Source organism: Mirounga angustirostris, unplaced genomic scaffold, assembly GCF_029215605.1.
Source record: "Mirounga angustirostris isolate CCGP_5_RB_7025 unplaced genomic scaffold, mMirAng1.0.hap1 SCAF_3, whole genome shotgun sequence".
Classification (NCBI taxonomy): domain Eukaryota; kingdom Metazoa; phylum Chordata; class Mammalia; order Carnivora; family Phocidae; genus Mirounga; species Mirounga angustirostris.
This window is the reverse complement of record NW_026991711.1, coordinates 115,443,908-115,457,484: the sequence shown is the minus strand read 5'-3', so window position 1 is coordinate 115,457,484 and position 13,577 is coordinate 115,443,908. Positions and strand designations below refer to the sequence as shown.

General features: G+C 45.1%; 1 protein-coding gene across 1 annotated transcript; it reads left to right on the top strand.

Annotated features, from left to right (window-relative positions):
- The first annotated feature begins 10,960 nt into the window (after positions 1-10,960).
- Positions 10,961-11,858, top strand: LOC123838503 (ADP/ATP translocase 2-like). The gene is given in 2 exon segments (XM_045867464.2): positions 10,961-11,278; positions 11,280-11,858. Coding segments are annotated over 2 exon segments (897 nt in total).
- Positions 11,859-13,577: the final 1,719 nt, after the last annotated feature.

Genomic DNA, 13,577 nt, shown 5'->3' with positions numbered 1-13,577 from the left:
TCTTTGTGTCACTGAGAATCAGATACTGGTGATAAAGAAGGACAGGATGAAGGGAATTGTTCCTATGTTTTTCCAAAGCATTGACTCCACCTTGACACTCTAAACAGCCTCTGACGTTGCCCGAATGCTCTGAAGGGGCGTTCTTCCATGGCAAGTTTCTGGGGCTGGCAGGTGGGTGGCCTTCTCCTGACCTTGCCTTGAGGCTTCCAGACCTTCACTGTTTACAGGCTTTATTTAAAAGTCCTCACCAGGGGTGCCTGGGTGGCCGGTTGGTTGAGCGCCCGACTCTGGGTTTCAGCTCAGGTCATGATCTCATCAGCGTCGTGAGATCGAGTCCCGTGTGGGACTCCATGCTGGGCATGGAGCTTGCTTAAGAGTCTCTCTCTTCCTTTCTCTCTGCCCCTCCCCCAACACCCTCCTGCTCTTAAAAAAAAATAAAGTAAATACCTGTTGAACACCTACAAAGCTCCAGGCTGGGGCAGGAGTGGCAGGAGACACAAAAAGCCCCCCATCCAGCCACCTTTGCTGCTCCCTCATTCACACTAAGCCTTCTCCTCAGCCTCGTCAGACTCAAGTTTCTCCAAGTGTGATCCCTGGACTACCTCCATGGAATCACCTGGGGTAGAGGTAAAAAGGTGATACCTGGGCCTTGCCCCAGGAAATTGAGTTAGAAATTCAAGGCCAGGGGCGCCTGGGTGGCTTAGTAGGTGAAGCCTCTGCCTTCGGCTCTGGTCATGATCCCAGGGTCCTGGGATCGAGCCCCACATCGGGCTCCCTGCTCAGTGGGGAGCCTGCTTCTCCCTCTCCCACTTCCCCTGCTGCTCTCACTTCTTGTTCTCTCTCGCTCTCTGTTAAATAAATAAATAAAATCTTAAAAAAAAGGAAATTCAAGGCCTATCAGTCCCTATGTGTAGCTGAAATATGTCATCTCTTTTTGATATTTTAATAAAGTTCCTTAAACTAATACCTTTATATTAAAAATTCAAATAATATCAAGTAAATGAAATAAGATGAAACTCTGCCTTTATTCCCACTGAAATCCTGCTCCTCTCCTTGGAGTTATGAACCCAGGCTTCCATTTTACTTGCATTTACAGTCTTCTTTACACAAATGGAATCACCTGGAATCAACTAGTCACAAGAAGGTTCTCTCACTGTGGTGTTCTTTTATTTCCCTCAGCCTCTTACTGGACTTTCAAGGATCTTATATCTTTTCCCTCCCTTAGTTATTTGAAAATTACTTATTTTATTTCTACTTATCTGATGTTACACTTACATTTTGACAAAGATATTTAAGCATTTTTTTCTATCAATGTTGAGACTTAATCAGCATCCATAACAACCATAATCAGGGGCGCCTGGGTGGCTCAGCTGGTTAAGTGTCTGCCTTCGGCTCAGGTCATGATCCCAGGGTCCTGGGATCGAGTCCTGCATTGGGCTACCTGCTCAGTGGGGAACATGCTTCTCCCTCTGCCTCCCCCACTGCTCATTCTCTCTCTGTCTCTCTCTCAAATGAATAAATTAAATCCTTTAAAAAACCCATAATCAAAGAGGATAATGCTGTTACCAAAATTTTGTCCCAGTCTCCCTTTCTAAAAGCATGAATTATGGAAAATTTCAAATACAGACAAGAGTAGACCAAAGAGGATGAGTTCCTCTGTAAACCTAATCAGCTTAACCATGAAGAGTATGTACCCACCTGTGACCAATTTTATTTCATCTGTGTCCCATCCACTTGCTTTTCTCATATTATTTTAAAGCATATCCTAGGTGTCATATTATTTCACCTGTGAAGTTTTCAATATCTATTTCAAAAGGCACAAAGACTCTTTTTTTATTTATAACTATATTATCAGTATCACACCTAAGAATCAATCAATAATGTCATCAAAAATCTTAGTAAATATTCAGAATTCCAATTGCCTCTTAAATGTCAGTAATTTTTTTTTTATTGCTTGGTTGAGTTGGAAGCCACATATTGCAACTGGTTGATGCGTTTACACTGTCTTTTAATCTATAGGTTTCCTTTCCACCTTTTTTTCCTTACCTTTAATTTGTTGTAAAAAAAAAAAAAATGCTTTGTCCTATAGTTTCCCGAGTCTGAATTTTGCTCACTGGATCCCACGGGTGCTGTTTAACAAGCTCCTCTGTTCTCTGTATTGGGAGTTACATCTACGGGCTTGATCAGATTCAGGATGGATATTTTTGGTAAGAACACTTGCTGGATGGTGGTGTGTGCTTCCATCAGGCACATCATGTCTGGTTGTCTTTCTTTTTGCGATGTTAATAGCTAACAATCCTCCTACATCCAAAATTATGATATTCAAAATCTACTTTTCTTTCTTCATTTATTAGCTGGGATACTTCTGTAGAATAAATGTCTCCTTGTGTACTAATGCTTTACCAGATGGTACCATTAGTAAAGAGAAAGCAAGCTCCATGCTTAATTCTTTCCTTTTATTTACAGCTTTCAGAATAATGGTTCGGTTCCCCAGCATCTTCCAATGGTGACCAATTAGATTTACCTTTGTTGTCATCGCTGGCTTAATATTATTACACACTCATGCATTTGCGTGTCTGATATACTTCCGTTCACTGCAATCATCATCCTCAGCGATGTTCATACTGTCCCCTCTCCAGCCAGTTGGAACCTCTTCAGGTCTGCTCCTGAGCACTGGCTGGATTAAGACATCACATCACAATATCACATTCGGAGGTTAGTCTCTGGTAAATATACAAGTTGAAAACCCACTTGGAATGGTTTTATTCTATCATAAGATTTTATGTGTACAAATCTCGGAGAATGCAATGCTTCTCAACCTGGCAAGAGAACTACATGAGTAGAGAGAAGATGATACTCCTCTGCAGAGGGCACACATCCTTGATGAATATTCCATGTAAATCTGCTGTCCACCTCCTTTTAGGCACCGACACTTTCTCCGATCCTGGCAAAAACAGCTGGTGGTGAACTTGGCAGCCGCACAGAGTCATCCTCCAGGATCCGTTCTTTCACCCACCACTTAGAATCTCTGCTGCGAGATTTTATTATCTATTTTCCCCAAACCCTTTCTTACTGAATTCATCCGATTACAATAAAATGCACAGGTTTAATTGTGAGGTTTGGTTTGGACAAATGCACACACTGTGTATCTATCATCTCTAACAAGAAATGGAACATTTCTATCTCCAAGAAAGTTTTCAGGCCTCTTTTGAGTCGATCTTGTCCACCCTTTGTTTTCTGTCACTGTTTTGTTTGCTGTCACTGTAGATTAGATTTGTTTTGGACTTCACTTGAACAGAATCACACAGATACACTCTTCAGTGTCTGGCTTCTTTCTCACTATTTTTGAGGTTTATCTCTACTGTCGTATTAGCAGTTCATTCATTTCTAATGCTGAGTAACACACTCCAATTTGTTGATCTTTTCACCAATTGATGGGCATTTGGGTTGTTTCCAGTATTTGCCTATAAATGAAGCAACTGTAAACATTCATGTATAAGTCTTTTGTGGACATGTGTTCATTTCTTCTGGGCTGGGATTGTTTTGTATTGTAAATAGATGTTTAACTTTATGAGAAACTACCAAACAGATATGCAAAAGAATCATACCATGTTATGCTCCTACCCACAATGTAGGAGCCTTCCAGTTGATCCACATCCTCACCAACATTGGGTATTATCAATCTTTTGAATTCCAGCTATTGCAATGGATGTGAAGTGATCTCTCGTGGAGATTTTAATCTGCATTTCCCTAATGACTATATTGAACATATGTTTATGCATTTATGCATTTATTGGCCAATCTTTTACCTTCTTTTGTGAGGTGTCTGTTGAAGTCTTTTGCTCTTTTGTATTGGGTTCTTTATCTTTTTATCACAGATTTGTAGGCATCTTTCTATATTCTGGATACGAGTCCTTCATCATTTATTTGTGTATTGTGAATATTTTCTCCTAACCCTTGGCTTGCCATTTCATTTCCTTAGATTTTGTTTTTAATCTTATTTCTCACTTCATTTCTACATTTCAGGATCTTCCCTCAGTTGCCAACCTGAGCTCAAAATAGAATATAGCATTTATTGAGGACTTAGAGTAGACCTTTTACTGTGCTAAGCTCTCTGTACCCGTTGACTGCCCCTGCTACTCAGCACAATCTGGGAAGTAAATAACATCCACCGCACTGAGTCAGCAGGGAACCCAAAGTTGAGCGGCCTCCCAATATCACCCAGCCAGTAAGTGGCAGGCAGGCTTTAAGGCGGGGGTGTTCAATGCTGGCTGTGCACTGAGTGCACACTGAGTGGAGGAGGGCTAAAAATGACTGATGCCCTGGCCCCAACCTCAGGGATGCTGATTTCATTGGTCTGGGGAGGAGCTCAGGCGTGGGTATTTTTTAAAAGTTCCCCAAGTGCCTCCAGTGTTCAGAGCCTCTGATTCCAAACGTGCTCTGTGTTCCTTGCTGCTGCTCAGAGCTTGGCTCCGGAAGATTGGCCTGCCCACCGGTGCAAAAAGAGTTAAGTGACAGGGCTTCCCGGGGGCCATCTCTCCGCATCATTTTTGGGCTGTGCAAAGAGAAAGCACGCCTGGCTGAAGCAGTTCTCACTGTGCAGACTGGAGAGGATTTGGGTTTCAATTTAAGGAGCTCTTTAAAATCTGTTTTCTCCTCCACCCCCTCCTCCCCAGGAGGCAGCATATCCAGACATCAGCTCACAAAACCGGGTCCAATTTTGGAGGCTGCAGCAATCTGGGGAACCTTCCAAGGTGTCCTCATAGACAGGCAGTCACAAGTCGGAAATGACGAGTGCATGGGGGTTTCAGCGTTGCATGCAAATCGCCTCTCTCGGCGACAGTTTTCAACTTGCTGTCATTTAATGAGGCTTCCCGCTCTCCAAGGGAAGCTGGTACCAAGTGGGGGAGGATACGGCTTTTCTTTTCAGCATCCTACTTATGCTGCTATGGCTTTCGGAAGCTGAGCTGGGGTTCCTGAAAAGCCAACATCTTCGTTAAGTGGGAAAGGAGAGCGAGCCAGGAAGAGATAGGCTTCTCTAAAATAAGATCCATCTTGATTTTTCTCCCTGTGAGGTTTATAGCTCATAGCAACAAGCCCAGAAAATCCTTATTTGTTCTGGAATCAGAACCTCAGTGTCACTCAGCTGAGGGTGAATAAGAGGAGAAATTTAATGTAATACTTCTGTGGAGCTTTAAAAATTACCGTCATCACCTGGGTGTCAAAAACACACAGAGTGTGCAATACAATATTGGATATTTTTTCCTGGCCCACAAGCTTTCACAGAGAGAATATGTAAGACTTGCTGAAGGGAAACAAAATGATCCACCTCAGGACAGAATCTCTCTCCAGAGAGCTCAGGTGCCATATTCTGCAAAACAGGGACACCTAAGTTTCAGGAGTGGAGACTAGGGTCACCACTTCAGGTGGTGGCTGATGCCTAAAGCACGACATGGAGAGCAGTGGTTTTCAAAGTGTGGTCCCAGGGCCAAGGGTGTCGACATCGCCTGGGAACAACATGGTAGAAACGCAGATTCCTGGGTCCCGTCCCAGACCTACTGCACCGGAAACTCCGAGGCTGGAGCCCATTGATATGTGTTTTTCTGAGCCCTCCAGTGATCCTGATGGTCCTCAGTTTGAGAAAAAGTGATCTAGCCTAGACTCTCAGGAATCATGCTTGGAAACTTGAGCCCCACTGAATTACAGGCAGGAGGCAGGTGAGAAAGGGCCTGCTTCACACCGTCGTCAGCATTTCCTCCCTGGTGTCAATGGGAGGCCGGTCGGGTGGGTGAAGGTGAGAACTCCGCCCAGAAGCAGAAGCCGAGTGACTGAGGAGGCAAAGGAGCATCTTTTCTGCCTTCGTACTGATGCCCCAGGCAGCTCAGGCCACCTTCCTGCAGCCAGCCTTTGTTTGCAGCAGGAGGATACATTCCAGTGCAATAACAAAGCAGCTCCACAAGTAGGACCCCACCTTCTCTTTCAGGGGCACAAGGTCTGCAAACATATCAGGAAGGGCTCCGTTAAGGGTTGGAGTTAGGGAGGCGGGATGGCGGGAAGGAGGAACAGTTTTGCCAGCCCATGGAGAAAGGGGCTTCCTCCGGCCAACCCGGTGCCGGCTGGCTATCAGCCCTAATTGGTTACTGTAGACAACCTGCCCAACCATACATGACGGGCCTGCTCAGGAAATAGGAGCTTCACCAAGCAGGAACCTCATTCGCAGAACGAAGAAAAGTTAAGAGGGAGGATGCCAGGGTTGGGCAGGAGGTTGCTGAAAGGGAAGATGAGCCCAGGAACAGCGTGGTTTAAGGATACCGGGGGTTTGTTTAAAACGGCATGGTGAGACATGCAGACACGGAAATGACGGTCACGAAGGAAGGAGCCTGATGTGCTCACGGTGTGTTAGAAACGGGCAGCACGCCACGCCGTGCAGGGTCCGCAGCCGGAAGCACTGCAGTTGGTCAGGAGGCCGAGGGTGGAGGAAACATGAACCGGAGCCTTTATTGTGGTTTCCGCAAGAAGGAACAGGGAGGCCGGGTGAGCAGGCTTAGAATTGTCCAGCTAGAATCGTTTCAGCGGGCCCTGCGGCACTCCCCGGTTGTGTGGGCAGCGGCAGGTGATCACGGCAGGTGGGTGGTGGCCCCGGGGTTCGAGAGCCCCACACAGGCGGTCGGGTGTGGACTCCGGATTGCTGGGACTGTCTGTGAAACGCACACTTACAAGTGAGTTAGTGGTCTGCGCTCTTTGGGAATCGGGAGGGACAGTCCCTCCCAAAGAGGGAAAAGGAAAGATGTGGTTAATACACAGGGATACTGAAGTAAGAGCCTGAAAGCGTGCCTGCTGAATTGAGCTACCACTCGGTTCCCGATGGTCCATGCCTGCGCCGCCCCGCACGGCAGCCCCTGCTACACGCGGCCGTCACGCCCTTGACACGGGACCCGTGCAACTTTAGAACTGCATTTTACGTTTTTACTAAATTTTAATCAATATAAATATTAAGAACTGAAGCCGTATAAGATACCCTCCCATGAAACTGACTTAGAGTGTAAAGGAACTCAATTATTTTTATATTGATTTCCTGTTAAAATTATAATATTTTGGATACTTTGGGTTAAGTTAAATACACTACTAAAATTCATTCCACCTGTGTCTTTTTACATTTTTTAAACGTGGCTACTAGGAAATTTAAAATTACAGATGTGGTTTGCATTGCATTTTTGTTGGACAGTGCCGGCCGGTGCACTTAACAGTGACTGGAAGTGAAGTCCTAAACAGCAGGAGGAGACAGGGCTGCCCTGAGAGGCGGGTGCTGACAAGGTAAACACGGAGCATGCCTTCCTCTTGCTGGAGGATGCCGCTCTGCTTACCGGGGACTGGCATATGCTCATCGGGATCTGGGAGAGAGTGGTGGGGTAACCAGAGATGTTGACATGGCTGAAAAAAAATCATGCCCAGGCAGTTTCTTGAGAGGGAGAAAATGACCTTAGAGCCTGCAGCTCAGCAACAGCCATAAGAGCCAGAAGCAATTTGTAATATTCCCGGCGGCCGCAGTCCATGAGGGCTGCCAAAGTCCTCCCAAGACCCCCGGCTCCTCTTTCCTGCTCTGGACTGACCATTCCCTGGATGGCCAGGTCTGGTGGAGACAAGGAACAGCAAAGAAGGGCAAGTGGAGGGGCCAGATGAAGGATTCCAAATGGCCTAGGGCCCCTGTGCTGACTGCCAGCTCCCAAGCAGCCCTCTACCCTGGGTGTTCTTGTGTGGCTGCCAGCCCTGGGAGGTGTGTATGACTCACAGACATCCTCAAGGTTAGAATTTTAGGGCACTGTGGTTATAAATTAGTACAAGAGGTTTCCTGGCACTGGATGGATCCAGGAGTCCTGGCCCTGTGTCAGCTGCAAGAAAGCTTCTCAGCGAACAGGGAAGGATGTTGGTTGGACGGTGGGGGGAGGATATAAAGGGCCAAGGCTCCCTGGGTCAAGGGCAGAGGCAAAGCTGCCACCAGGCTCACTAATGGGAACCCAGACAGTCTAGGCAGCAGGGGTGGGGCCATGTATAAAAGGGCAAACTGGCAGAGCCCCAGAGGATGGAGCTTTAATTAATACCTGCCTAGACCAAAACCACAGCTGGTGGCCATCTGCACCCACACCTTTTTGTTAAGGGGAGAGGAGTACTGGTTTCCATGCTTATGTCATCTGAAGTCCTGGGTCACATCCTCTAGTGGGACCCCGTAGTGGAGGGCTCTCTTAAGACAGGAAAGAGAACATTCTACATGGTCCAGAAGGACTGTTTTGAAAAAGGGAACAGCTCTCTCTTCCCTTTGATGGAAGCAATCCGATTCATTCCGTCCAGCAAGTTGTATTTTGGTGCCTAGTATGTGCCAGGCACTGCTTACAAGGCACTGAGGTCCCTCCCTGTCCTCAAAGAGCTTAGAAGCGGATGAGTTTACTGATGAAAGTGCAAGTGTTGTGGGCCCCTGGCTGGCTCAGTCCGTAGAGCATGTGACTCTTGATCTCAGGGTCATGAGTTCAAGCCTGATGTTGGGCATAGAGCTTATTTAAAAAAAAAAATAGGGTTCCTTGCTGACTCAGTTAGAAAGAACATGCAACTCTTGATCTCATGGGTTGTGAGTTTGAGCCCCACATTGGTTATAGAGATTACTAAAAAAATAAAATAAACTTTAGGAAGGAAGGAAGGAAGGGGCTCGTCAGAGAAGGTCTCCTCGAGGAGTGTAAATGTTAGCAACCCAAGGAGGGGCTGAGGGCAGAGGACAGTTTTTCTAGCTGAGAAATTTGCACACACAAAGGCCTAGAGGCAAGAGAGAGCCTGGCCTGCCATGGATTCAACACATTCAGCTCTAATGTATGGGTTTATTAGCCACACTGGTGCCAAATATGTTTTGGGCATAATTGTACAATCTTGACCTGTCCTAGAGGTTACAAAGACATTAACATGCAATAGTCGTCATTCATTTGGTCACATAGCATTCATGGGGCATCCACAGGGTATCAGGCATAGGATCTCATTGTTAGAAGGCAGCAAACAGCCAGAGAACCCAAGGGATGTTGGGACTGTCAATGCAGAACAGGGTGGAGTTGGAGAGCTGTGGGAAGGACAGGGAATTGAGGGAGACAGTGTTAGCTTCTGAAGTGAGTTTTTGGCCCTCCTACCTTGAGAGCATGAAGTGGAAAGCAAAAGCCCTCTGGTACACAACCCCAAGAGTCTGAAGGAAGAGGAAAATCATAGTGCTTCTCCCTTCCTTGCTTCCTACGTTTCACCATTTGTCATGGGCTGGAAGTTCTCCTTCAATATTGTGTCATGTCTTGACCCCATCTCCACTGCCAGCTCAGGGTTCCATTAATACCTGCCTAGACAAAACCACAGCCTAAAACAGGGGCACTTATTAAAACATGAGGATCAGAAGAGACTGAAAAGTATAACCTTGGCCCTAAAAACAGATTGGTTAGTGGGAGGACTGGCCAGCATTGAGAGGGTGAGTATTCATGTGATGAGTGCCTGCGGCATTTAGTGTGTGAGCCACACCGAGGGGACAGGGCATAGGTAACCACTTGGAGGTAAGTGCAGAGAGGAGCAAGGAGAGCAAGTGAAGGTCAGGGTATCTGTTGATGTTCTGGAAAAAATACACAATAGATGAATGGAGAGATCATGGTTTTCTAAGTAATTTACAATAGCAACAAAAACCATACCTGGTGGTAAGACTAACAACAAATATGCAAAAATATATGTGGGTAGATTCCAGCCAATTTATCCAAGATGCAATACAATTCCAAGCAACTTGCCTACAGAGTTCTTCTTAGAACCTAAGAAACTGATTCTAAAATTCATATGGAAAGAAAAGTTGCAAGAATAACTAAGGTTACTTAGAAAATGTTATCTTAAATCTACAAAATACTAAAAAGTATTAAAAAACTATAATAATTAAAGCAAAGGTGGGAATAGGGGTTAATGTTATGCGTTCCAACAATGTTTAAATGATAAAACTAGCAAAAATGGGAGTTAAAGTGGGGAGTAAAATAAGCATAGTGACAGTCTCATGTGAAATAGCTGGGAACAAAGGACATCATTTATAGTAATGTAAGCTTAAGTATTTTTAGTATAAAAAGGTAAAAATAAAGAAATGTATTACTGATTAAACTGGGTGTTGGAGAAGAGAGGGTCAGCAAGGAAAGGATGACACAAGTTAATTAAATTGTTATTCCTAGTAGGGAACCAAAAAGAAAGAACTAAGGGTATTACATAAAGATATGCATGCAGGGGCGCCTGGGTGGCGCAGCTGGTTAAGTAGCTGCCTTAGGCTCAGGTCATGATCCCGGGGTCGTGGGCTCGAGCCCCGCATCGGACTCCCTGCTCAGCGGAGGGCCTGCTTCTCCCTCTCCCTCTGCCTGCCTCTCTGCCTACTTGTGCTCTATCTCTATCTCTCTGTCAAATAAATAAATAAAATCTTAAAAAAAAAAAAAAAGATATGCATGCAAAGGGAACAAGATATGGAAGCCTTCCTAAACACAAAGAGAACCACCACAACAAAATGAACAAAGAAAGCAGACCACGTAATGAAATGAACATATACACAAATATGCATACACACACATAACATTCATACAAACATTAAACATAAAGTAATATAAAATAACTGAGACAAAACATATCTCTCATATCAAAACATGGAAATGGGCTCAAATGACTATTAAAAGCAACACACAACTCTATGCTGTGGCAAGAGTTGTACCCACAACAATGTGAATGAAGAAGAATACATATAAAGAGGTGGGCAAAAGTATAGCTGCCACATGTCAGTGGAAATCGTGGACTAGGCAGCTCCAAGGACCCAGTGCTCCACAGAGACATCAGAAAATTAAGAAAAAATTTTAGAATCAACTTTGTTAACTCTGGAAAGCAAAGATTTACAGGATCCAAGCGAACTTTCTATCAAGAAAAAGGTAACCTCATGACAGATGCTGCTGTGTCCTTCGCCAAGGGCTTCCTGGCAGGTGGAGTGGCCGAGGCCATCTCCAAGACGGCGCTAGCGCCCTTCGAGCGGGTCAAGCTGCTGGTTCAGGTGCAGCACTCCAGCAAGCAAATCACCGCAGATAAGCAATACAAGGGCATTATAGACTGTGTGGTTCGCATCCCCAAGGAGCAGGGAGTCCCGTCCTTCTGGCGTGGTAACCTGGCCAATGTCATCAGATACTTCCCCACCCAGGCTCTCAACTTCTCCTTCAAAGATAAAGACAAGCAGATCTTCCTGGGTGGTGTGGACAAGAGGAACCCAGTTTGGGCGCTACTTTGCTGGGAATCTGGCGTCAGGTGGTGCCACTGGGGCCACGTCCTTGTGTTTTGTGTATCCTCTTGATTTTGCCCATACCCAGCTAGCAGCCGATGTGGGCAAAGCTGGAGCTGAAAGGGAATTCAGAGGCCTCGGTGACTGCCTGGTTAAGATCTACAAATCTCATGGGATTAAGGGCCTGTACCCAGGCTTTAATGTGTCTGTGCGGGGCATTATCATCTACGGAGCTGCCTACTTCGGTATCTATGACACCGCAAAGGGGATGCTTCCAGATCCCAAGAATACTCACATCTTCATCAGCTGGATGATCGCACAATCCGTCACAGCGGTTGCTGGGTTGACGTCCTGCCCGTCTGACACTGTTCGCCGCCGAATGATGATGCAGTCAGGGCGCAAAGGAACTGACATCACGTACACAGGCACAGTGGACTGCTGGAGGAAGATAGCTTGGGATGAAGGAGCCAAAGCGGTTTTTCAAGGGGGCGTGGTCCAGTGTTCTCAGGGCGTGGGTGGTGCTTTTGTGCTGGTCTTGTATGATGAAATCAAGAAGTTCACATAAGTTATTTCCTAGTCTCCCCCACCCCCGCCCTGTGAATAGGCATGTTGTATTATATAACATATCCTGAGCATTCTTGACAGACTGTTGGCTGTCTATTTATCAATGGCAACTATTCCACTTGTTGAAAACGGGAAGCAATAACATTCATCTGACCAGTTTTCTCTTAAAGCCATTTCCATGATGACGGGACTCAATTATATTTATCTCAGTCACTCCTGATAAATTTGAAGAAATAAAAAGTATCTGAAATTAAAAAAAAGAAAAAGGTAACCTCAAATTGGTAGAAAAGATTCGTGATGTTTTCATTTGCCCTTGTCTCACCCACCTCTGTGGTATATCTATAGGCTTGAAGATTGTATGTCATGTTCCCAGTGTAGGACTCTAGTCCCTGGTTCCAGAAGGAGTAAAACAAACCTTACTTGCAAAGAATTGTGTTTGTCTGGTCTAACCTGTCTGAAAAGGACTGACACAGGTTCTTTGTTTTTGTTTTGCCTAACCTGTAACTTGCTCAGGTTGGAAAAGTGGTGGACATTTCATCGAGGTGGGGCAAATGACTATGGTTGAAGTATGCTATACAGGGCCAAAATCTGAAGTGGAAAACCTGGGGAGAGAGTTTCTTTGGGAAATTAAGGGCATTCAAAAGGACCCTTGCATACTGGGAATTTAGAAAGTCACGTACATGCCCAGGGTAGAACACATGCCAGAGAAGACCTGAGAAGACTTTAAGCTTTCATCTCTGGCTGATCTCTTGGTTAACACAAAGAAGAAGTAAGGCTTAAAGCAGAGCTGTAAATGGTCTGGCTAAACATTTAGGAAATGCCCCAACACAGAGTATATTGCAAAAACTGGGAGATAATTTTTTTCTTTTATTTGTTAGTTCTCTCCTCTTTCTGCTTTGTTTTGTTTTTCCCTGGGGGTGGGGGTAGGGCTCCTGGCATTCAAAGAAATCTCTGTTAAAACACTAATTGAATGCAAGATAAAGAAACAGACTTCAGAGGCCATACATGACTAAGAATACAGACTTTACAAAAATAGCTTAGAAAAGTCACCAAACAGCTACATCCTATGGCAAGCAAGAAATGTTCCCAGAGTAGGACTCTAGTCCCTGGTTCCAGAAGGGGTAGAACAAACCTTACTTGCAAAGAATTTCTCCTCTTCGAGGAGAGCAAAAAAAATTCTGATTTCCAGAGTTACCACATTATAAAATTCAAAGTGTAGCTTTCAACAAAAAATGATGAAGCATGTAAAGGAACAAGAAAATATATCCCACTCATAGAATTAACAGAAACTCTCCCTGAAAAACAGAAAGAAAAAAGAATAAAAATAAACAAATAGAGCCTAAGAGATGTGGGGTACCATAAAGTATGCCAACATGCACTTAACGGGAATTGCAGGAGAGGAGAGAGAGAGAAAGAAACAGAAAGAATATTTGGATAAATAATGGCTGAAAACTTACCAAATTTGATAAAAGATACAAATCTACACATTCAGGAAGCTCAGTGAACTACATGAAGGATACATGCAAAAAGATCCATTACAAGAAACATCATAGGGCGCCTGGGTGGCTCAGTCGTTGGGCATCTGCCTTCGGCTCAGGTCATGATCCCGGGGTCCTGGGATTGAGCCCCGCATCGGGCTCCCTGCTCGGCGGGAAGCCTGCTTCTCCCTCTCCCACTCCCTCTGCTTGTGTTCCCTCTCTCGCTGTATCTCTCTCTGTCA